The 18,769-nt window shown below is 49.8% G+C and overlaps 1 protein-coding gene across 1 annotated transcript in view; it reads left to right on the plus strand.

Moving 5' to 3' along the window:
- Window positions 1–12,016: 12,016 nt before the first annotated feature.
- TMEM132E (transmembrane protein 132E) overlaps window positions 12,017–18,769 on the plus strand; it is a 177,775-nt gene continuing 171,022 nt past the window's right edge. The window contains exon 1 of the mRNA XM_056864866.1: window positions 12,017–12,091. Coding sequence (XP_056720844.1) covers window positions 12,019–12,091 — 73 coding nt within the window. The 5' untranslated portion in view covers window positions 12,017–12,018. The remainder of the gene's footprint in view (window positions 12,092–18,769) is intronic.

Raw genomic sequence — 18,769 nt, forward strand, 5'->3', positions numbered from 1 at the left:
GCTGGGAATACAAAGTGCGGTAACCCCCATTATTAAGAAGTAGTAGTGTTGGTTTTTTTTTTTATATGCCGATTTTCTCCTTTTAAGGAGAAAATTCTCCTTTTAAGGAGAATCAAACCGGTTTACAATCTCCTTCCTTTCCTCTCCCCACAACGGACACCTTGTAAGGCAGGTGAGGCTGAGAAAGTTTGAAAAGAATTGTGACTAGCCCAAGGTTACCCAGCTGGCTTCATGTGGAGGAGTGGGGAAACCAACTCGGTTCACCAGAGTAGAGTTCGCCGCTCATGTGGAAGAGTGGGGAATCCAACCTGGTTCTCCAGATTAGAGTCCACCACCCTTAACCACTACGCCACACTGGCTCTTGGAGATTCAGGTTAGTGGATAAATCAGTTGAAAAGGTATAGGTTCAAACTATATACATTTGCAATTAGAAAAATAATAGTCCTGCAAACAAACAAACACACAAACAACCACCCTATTTTCATTCTGAGTCGAAACAAGCATATGTTGCATCTTACTCCATATTGGAAGAAGCATTCCTCTTTCTCTCAAATATAGGAGGGAATACCACTTCCAAGATGACATCAGCACCCACTAGGGTGGCCAGGTCCCTCTTTGCCACCGGCGGGAGGTTTTTGGGGCGGAGCCTGAGGAGGGTGGGGTTTGGGGAGGGGAGGGACTTCAATGTCATAGAGTCCAAAGGCCAAAGCGGCCATTTTCTCCAGGTGAACTGCTCTCTATTGGCTGGAGAGCAGTTGTAATAGCAGGAGATCTCCAGCTACTACCTGGAGGTTGGTAACCCTAGCACCCACTAGTACTGCATGGTGAGGCAAGCGGGTATCACAGAAGTCACCATCTTAAAAGAGGTATTCCCTCCTGTGTGTGAGAAAAATGGAAACGCCTTTACTAAGAGACAGCTGCCGCTAATGATACTTTAAAAAATTGCCTTACCATTTTTTTGAAACAGTGATTAATTGGGGGGGGGGGGAAGGATCTTTTTAATCGGTGTAAAGATGGGGAATCAATTCACCATTAGTTGACTAAACACTGCAGACCTGATTATTTTTTATACGGCTCCGTCAGCGCATTCGTCTGCTTTAAAGTGAAGAGGAAAAGGCCCCCGCCCTGTGGATCTGGCTGTCTGAAGTCTGAAAGAACCGCAGGGGACAGAGAGCTGTTGCATGAATGGGAGGGCATTTACACCTAAGCCACAAGTGACTTTCGCACTATCAGGCCAGGCAGGGAACGGCTCCTACTTCAGGGGGTTTGGATCCCTTCCCCATTATTTCTCCATGTTTGGAAACAATCCAGCTCTTGCTTCCGTTCCCTCGACTGATAAGAATTTCAGCCTATTTCCTTTGTAAACCCAAAGGAACTCTTATTTCCCCTGCCCATTCTTTTCCCCTGGACTCTTCTGGGCAACCCCAGCATTCTCTACTCACTTTCCAGACAGGCCCCTGAATATATACTTTGGCTTGGTTTGTGCTGACCTTTGACAAAGGAGGATCCAACCTCTTGGCAGCTCTCTTGAAGCAGCTGGGGAAACAAAACTCTGCTCCCCAGCAAAGCTGTCATATGATTTATGTCCCGATTAGGGTTGCCAACCTCCAGGTGAGACGTCCTACTTTGCCGTCCAGATACATAGGAAAGGTACACTCCTTCATGTATTGATTGAACAGTGCACGGAAAGATTGAAGGCTTGAAAAAGTCTACACGAAATGGAATTATACCGGATCTCCATTGCTCTACTTCTTGTTTCCGTGGTTTACTGATGCACTTTATGAAATTGAAATTATTAATACGGACTGAATAAGGACTGAGCATTTTGGCTTATATTTTGCATTGTAAAGCCTTATGCTGAGAGCTGGGGTCTTACTTAGACCAATTGTGATATACATTTCTTTGCTCCAGAATTGTGGTTATTGTATGTTTCCAATATATATCTGTAATAGCATGAGTTGCTATTGTTTGGTTTCTTTATTTTAGAAACAATTGTTTTGTGCTATATTTTGAATTCCACACTCCTGATTAAGCACTTGCAAGCCATTTTTTGATTACAACCTCCAGGTGGCAGCTGGAGATCTCCTGCTATTATAATTGATCTCCAGATGACCAAGAGCAGTTCCCCTGGAGATAGGGCTGCCAACCTCCAGGTGGCGAAATTTAAAGCAAAAAACCTCGTGCTCAAGTAGGAAGTTTAAATAAATAACAACAAGCACTGATGGCACACAACTTATATAATGATACAAGTACAATCCCATACAATGTGAACAATGTACAGAAAAGATCCCGAAGGTCTGTAAGATTTAAACAGAATTTACAGTGTAGCACCAATTGGCGAAGCGGCTCCAGTAACAGAGAAGACAAGCTCCAAAAGGTAAGTGGACCTCCAAAAGGTTCCCGGACGGGAACTCCGTGGCGCGAAACACCGGACCGTGTGTTAGCGCGACAATTAAACAATGTTAATCTATATGAGCCGTAGTTGTAAAATAATTTACTTCTTCCCGAGATGGGAGACCGGTAAGACCCATTTCGCCGTGGCTTTGTCTATAGGGGAAGTTAGAAGTGGCGAGAGATTACTGTCTCTCTCAAAGGCTGAAGAGCATGTAGCTTACAGATCAGAGGATGGCTTCCCGCTATTACAACTGATCACCAGCCAATAGAAATCAGTTCCCAGGAGAAAATGGCCGCTTTGGCAACTGGACTCTATGGCATTGAAGTCCCTCCCCTCCCCAAACCCCGCCTTCCTCAGACTCCACCCCCATAATCTCCAGGTATTTCCCATCCTGGAGCTGGCAACCCTGCCTGGAGAAGATGGCTTCTTTGGAGGGTGGACTCTGTAGTATCATACTCCGCAGAGGTCTCTCCCCTCCCAAATCCTGCCTTTGCAAAGCTTTACCCCCCAAAGTATTTCCCAACTAGGGTTGCCAAGTCCTTCTTTGCCACCAGTCAGTGGGAGGTTTTTGGGGTGGAGCCTGAGGAGGGCAGGGTTTGGGGAAGGGAGGGACTTCAGTGCCATAGAGTCCAATTGCCAAAGTGGCCATTTTCTCCAGGTGAACTGATCTCTATCAGCTGGACATCAGCTGTAACAGCAGGAGATCTCCAGCTAGTACCTGGAAGTTGGCAGAAAAAACAGCACCCAATGACAATATTAAATATATGCACATGTAATTACAAAATACGAAATCTATACAATACTAGTAAGACACTCAAGAAACAAACAAAGCTGCTACCTGGAGATTGGCAACCCTATTCCCAACCTAGAGCTAGCATCCCTGGCCCCAAGTCCGTCGAGACGTCCAAAGCGCTTTCCCACCTCTTGAATGTGTAACTCTAGCCAAATAATCTTAAGGCAAACAGGACACAACCGGTGTTCAAAGTATGCGTTGGGATTTGACCTTGGCTGCATCATTTTCACTCATCTATACATATCCAATTTAAAAGCCCCATCGTTTATCGCGGATGCAATTCCCACACGGGTCGTACAATCCAGAGCCGGCAATCAAGGCCCCCATAAATTCTCCTCGACAGATCTCAGTCAGTGCCCGAGATAGCCGTGAGCCTACCTTCTGGGTCCTGCCTAGTCCCAGCGGCTGCCAAAATGGAAGCCATAAATAACATCCGGATCTGGGGGATAGCGAGGAGGAGGGGGGGGGGAGATCGTCATTTATCAGAGGATTGGAAAAAGAATCAAGCCATGCTTTAGGCCTTGCCAGGAATCTGCCAACATTAAGCGTACAGGAAAGGAGAAAGGAATTGGATCCAAGCGGCCAATTTTAAAAGCTCCAAATGGGGGGAATTCCACCCGGCTCCCATGCTGGTAAATCAGGATGGGGCTTGAGTAGAAAAAATGATGGTGGATATTGAGAGCTGCGTGGACTTTTGGAAAGAGTGCAAGACGGGGAGTTTCAGTCACCTTTACTGGCATGATAAGAATAATAACGAGAGTGCATAAGTGTGCGCCATCTCTGTCGGAAGGGTCTCACGTACAACGATATAACTAAAGCATGACTATCAAATTAAAACTCTTCCACTTAAACGCTGTAATAATACATTCTTCCGGAAGGGGAGGCATGATAGAGGTCTATAAAATTATGCATGGTTTGGAGAGAGTGGACAGGGAGAGGTTTTTCTCCCTCTCCCGTAATACTAGAACGCAGGGTCATCTGCTGAAGCTGGAGGGTGAGAGATTCAAAACAGAGAAAAGGAAGTATTTTTTCACACAACACATAGTTAAACTGTGGATCTCCCTGCCCCAGGATGTGGTGATGGCTGTCAACTTGGAAGGCTTTAAGAGGGGAGTGGACATGTTCATGGAGGAAAGGGGTATTCATGGCTATTATTTAAAATGGATACTAGTCATGCTGCATACCTATTCTCTCTAGTATCAGAAGAGCCTGCCTATTATATTGGGTGCTGTGGAACACAGGCAGGATGGTGGTGCTGCAGTCGTCTTGTTTGGGGGCTTCCTAGAGGCACCTGGTTGGCCACTGTGTGAACAGACTGCTGGACTTGATGGGCCTTGGTCTGATCCAGCAGGGCCTTTCTTATGTTCTTACAACAGATAAGAACCACAGCTAGCACCAACTAACACCAGCGCCCTTTTATTTATTGGTGCCCAGTATCTATAAATCGACTCAGTTGGTTTTATTTATTTATTTCCTTACCCTCTTGTTTTTTTCATTTTTATTTTTAATAACAATCGTCAGAAACTCTGCCACATGTTCGGAAACAACAGGTTTCAATCATTCCAGAGTCACGAAGTTTGTTGGGTGACTAGGGTAGCCAACCTCCAGGTCCTAGCTGGAGATCTCCTGTTATTACAACTGATCTCCAGCTGATAGAGATCAGTTCCCCTGGACAAAATGGCTGCTTTGGCAATTGGACTCCATGGTATTGAAATCCCTCCCCTCCCCAAACCCCGCCCTCCTCAGGCCCCACTCCAAAAATCTCCAGGTATTTCCCTACCTGGAGCTGGCAACCCGGTGGGTGACCTTGGGCCTGTTATGCTCCTTCAGGTGTAATCTACCCCACGGGGTTGTTGTGAGCATAAATATTGGGGGAGCCATCGTATACCCTTGACCGAAGAATGGTGCACTCCTTCTATCTGGGATGGTCGTCCTCTTCCACTGAGCATGCAGCTTCGGGAGGGATGCAGTGCACATGGAGCGGTGAGGGAGGTGGGGGATACCCACCCAGGCAGCCAGATCAGCTGGATCAACCCCGGCGATCAATGGGGTGGCAGATGTCGCAGCCAGGTCGCTCAGGGTTGTGTGTTTGTCAGGGGCCTGGAGACCAAGCCCTGCGAGGAAAGGCTGAGGAGTTGGGAATGTTCAGTCTGGAGAAGAGGAGGTTGAGGGGGGACACAATTGCTCTCTTTAAGCATCTGAAGGGCTGTCACTTAGAGGAGGGCAGGGAGCTGTTCCTGTTGGCAGCGGAGGAGAGGACTCGCAGTAATGGATTTAAATTATGGGCGGAAAGGTACTGTATGGCCCCTTCCAACTCTATGATCGGGCAGGGGGAGGATCACGGCTCAGTTCTGCAACACCTGCTTTGCATGCTCAAATTCAATCCCTGTGCGTTCTGTCAAAAAAGACCTTTCTCCACCCGAGACCCACCTGGAGAGCTGCTGCCAGCCAAAAAAGTCAGCACTGGGCTATATGGATCAATGCTTTCTGTCCAAAGCAGCTTCTTATTAGCTGGTCCACAGCTTGGTGGAAGAATACCAATTGGGCCTGTTTGAATCCTGGCATCTCCAGTTCGAGAATCTCCAGTTACAGGTGCTGGGAACGGCCGGAGGTTTTGGAAAGCCGCTGCCAGGCAGAGCTGGCACATGTGTGATCTGACTCAGGCCTTTTATGCAGGGATGCTTCCCCGCGGTCACCCCTGCTGACTGCTCTGAGAGCCAGTGTGGTGTAGTGGTTAAGAGCGGTGGGTTTGGAGTGGTGGACTCTTATCTGGAAAACCGGGTTTGATTCCCCACTCCTCCACATGAGTGGCAGACGCTAATCTGGTGAACTGGGTTGGTTTCCCCACTCCTTCACATGAAGCCAGCTGGGTGACCTTGGGCAAGTCACAGCTCTCTCAGCTCCATCTACCTCACAGGGTGTCCGTTGTGGGGAGGGGAAGGGAAGGTGATTGTAAGCTGGTTTGAGTCTCCCTTGAGTGGTAGAGAAACTCAGCATATAAAAACCAACTCCTCCTCTTCTTCTTCTTCTTCTTCTTCTCCTCTTCCTTTTGATTATGCATGCCTTTTCCACCTGTCAAAGGTCAGCTTGCTCTCCCTGCGCGTTTTGCCCGCATTTTCCAAATTGTGGCTAAAACAGCATCTGGAAAGAGCAAGGCGACCCCTGAAGGGTGGTAAAAGCATGCATAATCAAAAGAAAACCCCGAAGGGTTCGGCGGAGGTGACCGGGGGAAACGACCCTGCATAAAAGGCCTCAGTAAAGCAGTGTCAAACGTTTCCCTGTTAACTCTTAAGATGCTGGTATGGCGTGCGCTCACCCCCAGCCGAGCAGTTTCCTGGCAGCAGCCATGCGGCAACGGGACCGCTCGTCACAGCTTTGCTTCTGTCGGTCTGCGGGAGAGGAGCTGTCAGATCCGACAGACACTCTTGGCGTGTCCAATTCGGTGTGAAATTTTCCATCTTCTAATTCGGGAGCCCATCCAATTACCTTAACAAGATTTGGGCTGAATTGAAACGTCACTAGGAACGTTTGACACCCCCCCCCATGGCTTGAATTTTTTTACAAGGCTGACATCAGAAGGGTTTTTACAAGGGATGATGGGGGGCAGCGTTTCCAACAGCAATTACTTTAAAATATGCAGGGGTGGGAGCAATTCTAAATTTACTGGTTTGCACCAGAGGTGATCTGCAGTTACACTTAATAGACCTTAATTTATTTATGTTATTTATTTTATGATTTAGAACCCGCCCTCCCCGGCTGAAGACACCCCCCATGAATTATTTCTGCAGATGCCCTTGCTTTGAAGGTAGGGGGAGAAAGGGAAGGTCCTGGGGTTTCAGGTGTGTTGTTCCTAGTTGCACCCCATCTTGTGTTGTTTTGCACAGGTGTCGCTGGCCTGGATATGTTTCTGCGCATGCGCAAGAGTTTCTGCCACTAAGTAGCCACAGCAAACGAAATACAGCAGTAACAAGAAACTTACCTAGAAACATACAAAAAAGTCGCTGTATAGCTTATCAAATCATTCTATTATATAAACAATAAGACCAATATATCACACCAGTAAACAAAGTGCATATGCAACGATCATAGCCAAAATGGCAGGGAAATGTCCACAGCAAAAATAGCTAAGTCCGGAAAGTATGCTGTATAACTCTTTGAGACCTTCAACCTTCATGAAGTATGATCTCCCCAAGAGTGAAATATTAGATGCTGGACTTTAATCCGCGGTTCAATGACCCATCAATGGACTTTCCTCAGTAGGCAACGTGGTTCCTGTTAACTCCTCATTGGCCAGGGATCCGGTACTCTCCTGTTTCAATGGATTTCTTCATCAGGGTTCAACATAGACTGCCCTTCAGCTAGTTCTCATCCTGAATGGGACGCAGGCGTTCTCCCTCCAAAGTAACCACAGTTTGATCGCTGGGGATAGGAGGCGAGGCCTTTAGAGTGGCAGGTAAACCCTCAGACCCCTCCTCTAATCAGCCATAGTCAAAGGCTGATTGATGGGCCTTGGTTTGACCCAGCATGGCTTTTCTAATGGCTGCCAACTTGGAAGGCTTGGAGAGGGGAGTGCACATGATCATGGAGGAGAGGGCTATCCATGACTGCTAGCCAAAATGAATACCACGCAGGATGCATACCTATTCTCTCCAGGATCAGAGGAGCATGCCCATTATATTAGGTGCTGTGGAACACAGGCAGGATGGTGCTGCTGCAGTCGCCTTGTTGGTGGGCTTCCTAGAGGTACCGGGCTGCCCCCTGTGTAAACAGACTGCCGGACTCGATGGGCCTGGGTCTGATCCAGCGTGGCTTTCCTTACGTCCTTAACAGCCAGCTGTTCTTTGCCACGCTACTAGTTAAAATGGATACTAGTCATGATGCATACCTATTCTCTCCAGGATCAGAGGAGCATGCCTATTATATTAGGTGCTGTAAAACACGGGCAGGATGCTGCCGCTGCAGTTGTCTTGTTTGTGGGCTTCCTAGAGGCACCTGGTTGGCTGCTGTGTGAACAGACTGCTGGACTTGATGGGCCTTGGTCTGATCCAGTATCGCTTTTCTTATGTTCTTAAGTTCACGTTCGCTCAACCGAGCCTCCCCATTCAGAAGCAGTCTATTCCCGAATCCCAGGTGTCAGCCTGCAGGTCTGTCAAGGCAGGTCACGCCCTGTCTACGGGCCCTGGGGCTGACCACCACTGGAAACAGGATGTATATGTATTAAGTGCCGTCAAGTCGCTTCTGACTCATGGTGACCCTATGAATCAGTGTCCTCCAAAATGTCTAATCTTTGACAGCCATGCTCAGGTCTTGCAAATTGAGGGCTGTGGCTTCCTTTATAGAGTCAACCCATCTCTTGTTGGGTCTTCCTCTTTTCCTGCTGCCCTCCACTTTTCCTAGCATGATTGTCTTTTCCAGTGACTCTTGTCTTCTCATAATGTGATCAAAATAATGTGATCAAAATAGTCTCAGTGTAGTCATTTTAGCTTCTAGGATCAGTTCTGGCTTGATTTGATCTAGAACCCACTGATTTGTTTTTTTGGCAATCCACGGTATCCGTAGCCCTCTCCTCCAAGACCACATTTCAAAGGCATCTACTTTCTTCCTATCAGTTTTCTTCAATGTCCAGCTTTCACACCCATACATAGTAATAGGAAATATGATGGCACGAATTAACAGGATACTGGGGCAGATACTTGGTGCCCTCTGCTGGATGGATTGAACAAACGGCTTCCTACTAGGGTTGCCAGGTCCCTCTTTGTGACCGGCAGGAGGTTTTTGGGGTGGAGCCTCAGTAGGGCGGGGTAAGGGAGGGGAGGGGCTTCAATGCCACAGAGTCCAATTGCCCAAAGAGCCACTTTCTCCAGGGGAACCAATCTGTATCGGCTGGAGATTAGTTGTAACAGCAGGAGATCTCCAGCTAGTACCTGGAAGTTGGCAGAAAAAACAGCACCCAATGACAATATTAAATATATGCACATGTAATTACAAAATACGAAATCTATACAATACCAGCAAGACTCCCAAGAAACAAACAATGTATATACAATGTATCCAGTCAATAAACAATTTTCAGCAATCAATGAGCAACTTCTCAACAGTCATATATATAGCGCAAATGCTGCTGTACTGTGGACTGTTGTGCAAAATGATTGTTGAAAATTGTTTATTGACTGGATACATTGTATATATTTCCACGGGTTCGAAGTACGAATTTCACCTTCCCTGTGTTTCCCCGTTGTATTTGTTGTAGGTGTTTGTTTGTACTTCACATTGTTTGTTTCTTGACTGTCTTGCTGGTATTGTATAGCTTTCGTATTTTGTAATTACATGTGCATGTATTTAATACTGGCCCTGACCTGGATGGCCCAGGCTAGCCTGATCTGTCAGATCTCAGAAGCCAAGCAGGGCCAGCCCTGGTTAATACTTGGATGGGGGACCACCAAGGAATACCAGGGTTGCTGTGCAGAGGAAGGCACTGGCAAAACCACCTGTTAGTCTCTTGCCATGAAAACCCCAAAAGGGGTTGCCATAAGTTGGCTGTGACTTGAAGGCACTTTACACACACAGATGCACATTGCCCTGACCTGGATGGCCCAGGCTAGCCTGATCTTATCAGATCTTAGAAGCTAAGCAGGGTCAGCCCTGGTTAGTATTTGGATGGGAGACCACCAAGGAAGACCAGGGTTGCTGTGCAGAGGAAGGCACTGGTAAACCACCTCTGTTAGCCCCTTGCCATGAAACCCCCCAAAAGGGGTCGCCATAAGTCGGCTGCGACTTGAAAGGCACTTGACGCACACGCATATTTAATATTGTCCTTTGAAAAGAGCAAGAGTCCAGTAGCACCTTAAAGACTAACAAAAATATTTTCTGGCAGGGTATGAGCTTTTGTGAGCCACAGCTCACTTCTTCAGATACCTTATCTGAAGAAGACTAAGAAAAATATTTTCTGGCAGGGTATGAGCTTTCGTGAGCCACAGCTCACTTCTTCAGATAAGGTATCTGAAGAAGTGAGCTGTGGCTCACGAAAGCTCATACCCTGCCAGAAAATATTCTGTTAAGTCTTTAAGGTGCTACTGGACTCTTGCCCTTTTCTACTACTGGTATACCCTACCAGAACATATTTTTGTTAGTCTTTAAGGTGCTACTGGACTCTTGCCCTTTTCTACTACTGCAGACAGACTAACACGGCTACCCACTGGGAATTGTCCTTTGAGCGCTGTTTTTTCCTGCCCACCCCACTACAGCATCTGAGCCCCCTTTTTGTCTCAGCACCTGTCCTATACATTTCAATACATTTACAGAAAGGAAAAGAGATTATTACCAATTGCGAAATCCGTGGATCTTCCATAGTCAGGGGAGGTCTACCTTGCTGTCTCACTACTACTGCAGACAGACTAACACGGCTACCCACTGGGAATTGCCCTCTGAGCGCTGTTTTTTCCTGCCCACCCCACTACAGCACCTGAGCCCCCTTTTTGTCTCCGCACCTGGAAGTTGGCAAGTGGCAACCCTCTCCTACCCGCACGGGGTGGGGGGAGATCGCCGCGTGTCGGCGCGGGCAGAAACTGGGGGGGGGGGAAAGAGAGGCACGTGACGAAGGGAAAAGGGGGAGAGGAGGGGGGGCTGGCTGGAGGGGGCGGAGGGAGCCTCTCGCGCGGCTGCTGTCGGCAGGCTCAGATCCCCGCCGCGGAGCCGGGCGGCTGCAGCGAGGAGAGAGCCGCCCTGCCGGGCCGCCCCTAGAGGGAGCCCGCGAGGCGCCATCGCTCGGCCGGAGGAGCCGCCGCCGCTGCGCCCTGGACGCGCCGGGCCGGGTCGCCTCTGCTGCAGCCGCCGCCGCCGGGAGCCCCCCGGCCGCCGCCGCCTCCCCCCCGGCCGCGAGTTCGCGCCCCGCCGCCGCCGCAGCTCCCGCGCCCCAAACTTTCTCCTCCTCCTCCTCTTCTCCTGCAGCCGGCGGGATCCAACTTGCCGGCCCCTCGCCTCGGATCGCCGACGCCGCCCGCTGCCGTCGAGCTGGAATTACCGCCGCTTTGCTTTATCAGCATCGTTGTGTGTGTTTTTTTTTTTTGGACCGGGGTGGTGGTGGTGGTGTCTCCTCCTTTCTGGCGGCGCCCGGAGCTCCCCCCGCCCCACCCCCCGACTGGGCTTCATATTTTGAAGGGGGGGGGCTTTGCATCGAGATCTCGCGCGCTGCCCCCCCTTGTCCTTTCGCAACCCCCGCCCACCGACCCCGGGTCTTTTGCACCCCCGGGCTTTTTTTTCCGCCTCGATCTTTGCTTCCCTCCCCCCAATTGCTCCGTCCTAACTGCCTCCCTTCGGTTTAATTTTTTTTTGGGGGGGGATGTTCTAGCATTTTTTTGGGGGGGTTGTTCTAGCATTTTGGGGGTGCTATTTTAAGGTGCTACTGGACTCTTGCCCATTTTTGGGGTGTGTGTGTTCTAGGATCTTTTTGGAGGGTGTTCTAGGATTTTTTTAGGGGGGTTGTAGGATTTTGGGGGGGTCTTCTAGTTTTTTTCTGGGGGGTGTTCTAGGATTTTTTGGGGAGTGTTCTAGTTTTTTTTTCCTGGAGGGTGTTCTAGGATTTTTTTTCCTGGGGGGGTGTTCTAGGTTTGCATGCCTCGCCTCCCCTTTCTTCTTTGACCCCCCCCCCTTCACCCATCACGGAGTCTAAGCCTGCTGTTTTTTCCTGGGGGGAAGGGGGGGCGGCCTCCCTCCGGGAGGAATCCGGGGGGGCTCCTGGGTGCCGCCGCTGGGACCCCCGCGTCCTCCGCCCGCCTCCCGCGGCCCCCTCCCGGGCCCGGACCCCCCGCCGCGCCTCGCCCCTCATCCCACCATGGCCTTGGCGAAGAGGACCCGATCCGGACCCGCCGCCCTCCTCTGCTGCATCGGGGCGCTCATCAGCCAGGGTGAGTCCCCAGGCGGGGAAGGGGCCGGGATTCCCACGTGTGGAATGCTTACGAGTCTATCAAGCCATTAGACCAGAGGTTGTCTGAGCATGAGCAGAGCTCAGCCTCTTTAGTGTGCCAGAGCCTGCAGGAGCTCCATTAAAATTTTTTTTTTTTGGGGGGGAAGGGGTTGGATCGCACCTGGAATGGTTACGAGTCTATCATGCCATAGGCTGGACAAGAGGTTGTCTGAACATGTGCAGAGCTCAGTCTCTTTAGTGTGCCAGAGCCTGTAGGAGCGCCATTAAAAAAAATTGGGAAGGGGTTGGGATTCCCACATCTGGAACGTGCCTGGAATGGTTTCGAGTCTATTAAGCCGTAGGCTGGACAAGAGGTTGTCTGAACATGAGCAGAGTTTGCCCTCTTTAGTGTGCCAGAGCCTGTAGGAGTTCCATTTAAAAAAAAAAATTTTTTAAGAAGGGGAAGGGGTTGGGATTCCTATGTCTGGATTGCGCCGGGAATGGTTACGAGTCTATTAAGCCGTAGGCTGGACAAGAGGTTGTCTGAACATGCGCAGAGCTCCGCCTCTTTAGTGTGCCAGAGCCCGTAGGGGCTCCATTTTTTAAATTTTATTTTTAAGAGCCAGGGTTTAGCCCTGGAAATATGGAGGGGAGAGGGCATTTCAGGATGTGCCCGGCATGGCTGGGACCGATCGGGTAACGAAAACAAGTGTGCTTCTGAGCACGGGCAGAAAGCATCCCCATTGAGTGACCCAAAGCCTGTGTAGGGACTATTTGTGGCACTGTCTGGTAACTGGTATTTTCACGGCAGCGTTGTGACCGGGAAGCATGTCTCTAAATAGCGGAGGTTCTCAAAATGCATGCAGAGAACACCTTTTCCCACCAGTGCCCCATGTCTCGGGTTGGTGGATGTACCTAATTGCATCTTTTTAGAAATTAAATTGCTCCCCCAGTTGCAGGAATGGGGTAGCGTCATGTCTTCTCAGCCTCACCCTCCGGGCTCTTTCTGGCTCCAGGGCTTCATTCATTCCTCTTTTCCCACTTCAAGCTCTTGGCTTCGGTGGACACCTCTGTTGATTCTCACGTCTTAATTTTAGAGCTGGATACTGGAATCGGCCTTCAGTGAAAGGGCTGAAGCTCACGTGAGTCGGAGGTGCAAAGTTTCTCTGATGAGGCGCACAGGATTCAGGGCTTGGTTTGTGGCGCTCGAGCTCATTGGGACATTAAGTGTGTGCAGAGTGTTTTTTCTTTCCCCGCCGGTAGCCACCATGGTACTTGTGGCTTTGGAGGCGAGTGCGGGCCCAGGCCATTTTCAAATAAGATCTGGCTTAACCCCAGAATTGATTTCCCAGTGCCAGATTCTACCTTTCGCCACAGGTGCCTCTGAGCATAAACGGAGTGCTTTCTGTCACCGGTTAGCTGCGCCTCGCCCTGCCTCCCGCAGTTTGGGTCAGGGAGATGCAGCCCTCAAATGGAGCATGCACATTTCCAGAGGTGTTTCTGCCCCCACACCTTTCTGTTTTTACAATTAACCATTGGCTAGTTGGCTTCCCACACCCTTCACCTCCTTCCTTTTCACTTCCTCAGGAGGCCCTGGTATCCCCGGTGGAAGGGTCTGTTTCCTTCTCCCCCTCTGACACTGACACAGCTCTGTTACCACGTCCTGCCCCTTCACTTCCCGCCCCCCAACATGGAAAAAAGTCACTGTGAATGAAAGAGGAAGAGAAGGGCAGTAAATGCCAAATAACCCACTATCACAGCCGTCTACTCATGAGCAACAAATCAGAATTCCCTCCCTTTGCCTGTCGGTTTCAGATCATCTTAGTCCAGCGTGCCCCCAAAGGCTCCAGAAAGTGCCACCACGGTAACTCCATGATGGTATGATGGGGCTCTTTGGTGTATTAAGCGACATTTCGGTAGGTTCTGGAGGCTCCCCAAACTGCAAGGTCAGGCTGTGGTTGCCCCCAAGGGAAATGCACTTTGCACGTGCCCAGAGAGATCTCGGCGACAGCTTCGAGTAGTTGTGGGAGGCTGTTAGCCCTCATGATAAAGTGAGCTGCAGTTGTGTGAGCCTGTGCTGGAATGGGCTTGGATTGGTGCATGGCTGAACATGTCCGTACAGAAGATTGCACCTCTTTGGATAGCTTTTGGGAGCCCCATTGAGAACATTGTGGTCATCTTGCGTTTCCTCTGGGTTTTCCCCTTCCCGTTGCGATTTCGCCTCCCCCCCCAGCGCAACCCTCTTTCTTGGAGCAAAGGTAGCATGCGTCCCCCTTCCTTCCATTCTGGGTCTCTGTCATCCCTTCACCTATGCATCATGGATGCAAAAAACTCCGCAGCTGCTAGAGATCCTGGCACCAGGATTCAAATCATCCCTAGGAGTAGTGGATTCTCTGATTTGTTCTCCAGTGGTGGGGCCCTGGCAAGCCCTTTTGCCAGCTGGTCTTCAGGAAAAACTAAAGTGGGGGGCATGGGGGAGGCGGAAGGGAGAGAGAAGAAGCGCCTTGGATGGCAAAAAGGGACGATTTCATGCTGTGTGTGAGAGAAGGGGGGTTCTGGAAGTATCGGGTACCGTCCAGAATCTGTGTCGAGCAGAGGAACATTTCACTTTGGGTTGCATGCGTTACAATTTTCCTTTTTTTTTTTGCAAAGGGAACTCCGAAAGGCAAGGGTGTGCAATAAAAACAGTGTATGCTGTCGGTAGTGATTGCGGGCCAACTTGGAAACAATGCCCCTTATTGAGAAAACACTATATATTTTTTTCCTGAGATCGCATCTTTGATATTTTCTGCTGGGCAGGTCTGGCCTTGTATTGGGGAGAGGGGGAACGAGAGCTGGCTGAATCAGCGGCTGGAGTGTGTTCTCTAGTCCTCGAGTGAGGGGCTGCTGGGGAGTGGGGGGAGGAGGATGACAGAGAGGGCCTTTGTTTGGGTACCTGGAGACGTCGCTTGCAAATGAGAAGAGATGGGCCTGCTGATTCCTTCTCTGTACAAGTTTTGGAGCTCTATCTGGATTGATGCGGGGTTCGGAAAGGGGAATAAATTTGCCAAGAGGCAAATTGGCCTGCTGGGGAGCTGGGCTTTGCTTTCAATCTTCTCTCTGCCAACCAGGAACACCCCCCTTCTTCCATGCCAGGGTGTGATTTCCCAGCCGACCTGAGCAAGGCGTGAAAACTTTGCCTTTCTGGAAACCCACCCTGCAATTCTGGTGTGGTGTGTCCACAGCTTGGCTTTATTTATTATTATTTCTTGTGCAGCCTTGACGGGTGTCTCTGTGTTAGATTTTTCACAGCCGCCTTCTCCAAATCCACTGTGTGTGTGTGGGAAATAATCAGCCTGCCCCTCTTCCCCCACCCTTCCCCAGCCAACCCCAGGAATGCAATGGAGCCTGGAGCGACAGGAATCTATGGAATCGCATTATGAAAACGATTAATAATATATCACAACGAAGCGTTAAAAGGCTCGGGGTGGAAGGGCCGGGTTTATGGCTGCGTCTCCTTCTGCGCGGTTAAGTTTACAAGTATCTGGGTGCTCGTTCTCGGGCCCCCTCCCTCGGCGAGCAGATGGCGGATCCGGCTGGACGAGGGGTCCAGGCGATGCTGCGGCCTGTCGGTGGAGACTGGGGAAAGGGTGGGGGGCTCGGTTGAACGGCTCTGCCTCCGATTGCCTGAAGATCAAGGGAGCTGGAAATCCGAACGAAAAACGTTTCGCCCGCCCTCCTCCACCTCTGCTTCCTGGCGCTCAGATGAATCATCTGTATTTCCCCCCCTGTATTGCGGCCCTCGAACACGTGAAAAACAGCGAAGGCTCTTTCCCAGCTGGAAACGAGCATCGGAGATGGGCCGTGTGCTCGACAGTGGGGATTGTGCGATGTGGGGATTGACTTCAGGGATTCCCGGCCCCAGGATGCGGCGGTGGGCGAAAGCTTAGAGGGCTTTTAACCACCCCCCATGGCTGAGACACATTTCTGGAGGATGGGTCTGTGGTTGTTAGCTGTCCTCCATGTACAGAGGCAGTATACCTCGGGATGCCAGAGGTATAGAAGGAGCACCGGGGCAAGCCTTGGCTTTTGTGACTGGCTTGCGAGCGTCTCGGAGGCTTGCACGCCACTGTTGGAAACTGGATGGTGGGTCTGATCCAGGGTTTGCTGTGGGGATTATGTGGGAAATATCATCGCCGGGCGCCTGTGAGAGCATATGTAGAAAGAAAGGCCCATAAAGAAAGGCAGTGTTCTCAAGTTGACCTGCTGTCAAGAGCCCGTGTATCAAAATTGTGCGGTAGTTCAGAATTCTTTGGGGATTCTCACGTTGCAGACGGTTGCGCTGTGGGAGATGGGTCAGGCGATGAAGGTGGCGCAAGATTCACCTGTAATGCTGAACTGATGATGGCTCAGAAGCACCGTGCGCAGAAGGGGGTGGAGGAGTTCTAGGCCATGTGGCTGCAGGGATTGCTGAGTGTTTTTCAGAGCTCCCTTGTGGAAGAAATGCTTCATCTGATGGGCTAGTTTTCTACATACAAGGACAATGCTTGAAACGGGTTCTTTGAGTGCTGTTTTGCTACATGCATGCGTGTTGTTTCAAAACCGGGGATGGGGGGAGGATTGAACAACACACCTTACAAAGTACCTATTGTATCGTTTTTAAATTTTGCAACTTCTTTGAATCTCAGTGAGAAAGGTGGGCTATAAATAAAGTAAATAAATTAATATTATGTCCCCTTCACACCTGTGGTCGGAGAATCCGCTGCCTAGGATTCTGCAGGTCAGCTGTCAGCTGTCATCTGCAGACCCATGCCACTTCTTGATGTGGCCACCACCATGTGATGAACAGAGAGGGGAGAACCAGCCCTGGAGGCACATTGAGAGCTGCTAGCTTTTGAGGCAGCAAGTGGGAACTTATCAGGTGTGAATGATGCGTAGCCCAGGTGTGACTCATCATTGAGAAAGTGAACTAGCTGCTGGGTGAATGAATTGGTAGAGTAGAATGGACTATACCACTTCAGGTTGCAGGTAGTGTAGAAGAACGAGGTGGTAGAGTCCTGATGTAGTAGAAAGGACTGCACCACTTTAGAGTGCAGGTAGGGGATGTGTAGGAGAATGAGGTGATGGAGTCCTGACATAATAGGTGGATTGGACCACTTCAGATCGCAGGTAGAGGATGCGTAGGAGAATGAGGTGGTAGACTGCTGACAAGGTAGAAAGGACAGTACCACTTCAGAGTGCAGGTGATAGAGTCCTGACATAGTAGACGATTGTACCACTTCAGAGCGCAGGTAGAGGATATGTAGGAGAATGAGGTGGTAGAGTCCTGACATAGTAGATGGATTGTACCACTTCAGAGCGCAGGTAGAAGATATGTAGGAGAATGAGGTGGTAGAGTCCTGACATAGTAGACGGATTGTACCACTTCAGAGCGCAGGAAGAGGATATGTAGGAAAATGAGGTGGTAGAGTCCTGACATAGTAGATGGATTGTACCACTTCAGAGTGCAGGTAGAGGATATGTAGGAGAATGAGGTGGTAGAGTCCTGACTTAGTAGATGGATTGTTCCACTTCAGAGCGCAGGTAGAGGATATGTAGGAGAATGAGGTGGTAGAGTCCTGACATAGTAGACGGATTGTACCACTTCAGAGCTCAGGTAGAGGATATGTAGGAGAATGAGGTGGTAGAGTCCTGACTTAGTAAACGGATTGTTCCTCTTCAGAGCGCAGGTAGAAGATATGTAGGAGAATGAGGTGATAATCCTGACATAGTAGACGGACTGTACCACTTCTGATCGCAGGTAGAGGATGTTATTGTTGAATGTTCCTATTACAATATGTTAAATACACCATGCAATTAGAAAGCTCAATGAAAGGGTCTGCCCCAGTCTGCTTCTTGCTGTCCCAGCTTTTCACTTTCATGGAATTTTCTTATATATGTGATCCCCCCCTCCCGCCCAGTATACAGGCTTCTGTCATCTCAGACTGTTCCCACCTCATTCCATCCTAAGTATAGACAAGACGCTAGACTGTGATGTTTTTTCCATCTAATCTTTTTAATGCTTGCAAGTCTCCACGTGTTTGTATTGTCCTTGAATGGGGAGTATGCTATCTGGAACTTGAGTACAGCGAAGGGGGAACACTCCCACCAGGAATGCAGGGTGTGGCTCCCCTTTGGGGTGCTTGCGGCGCCACGGAATGTGTGACTGTGCTCGTTGGGGGAGTGCGAGGGCTGCGGAGCTGGTTGGAACGCGGCCAAGCCCTCGTACGTGTTCATCTGTGCTAAGAGGGAGGTTATCAGCGAGAAACAACATGACCCCTGCTGCGGTATGGTGGAGCGGCGGAACAATTCACCTGTTGCGTCCTTAATGCTGGGCGTCAGAATAAGGAGGCAGCGTTGTTTTTTTAAAAGGAGCACAGTTTGATAACTCGGCAGTAACAACCACTTTCCTTTTCTCTGTTCTTGTCCACGTTAAATCCTGGAGTACACTTGGGCCGTCTGAAACTGTTTAGGGCTGTTTAGCTTGGAAAGAAGGCGGCTAAGGGGAGACATGATAGAGGTCTATAAAATTATGCATGGTTTGGAGAGTGGACGGGGGAAGCTTTTCTCCCTCTCTCATAATACTAGAACGCGGGGTCATCTGCTGAAGCTGGAGGGTGAGAGATTCAAAACAGATAAAAGTACTTCTTCACACAACACA

The sequence above is a fragment of the Euleptes europaea genome, chromosome 19, assembly GCF_029931775.1.
Source record: "Euleptes europaea isolate rEulEur1 chromosome 19, rEulEur1.hap1, whole genome shotgun sequence".
Classification (NCBI taxonomy): domain Eukaryota; kingdom Metazoa; phylum Chordata; class Lepidosauria; order Squamata; family Sphaerodactylidae; genus Euleptes; species Euleptes europaea.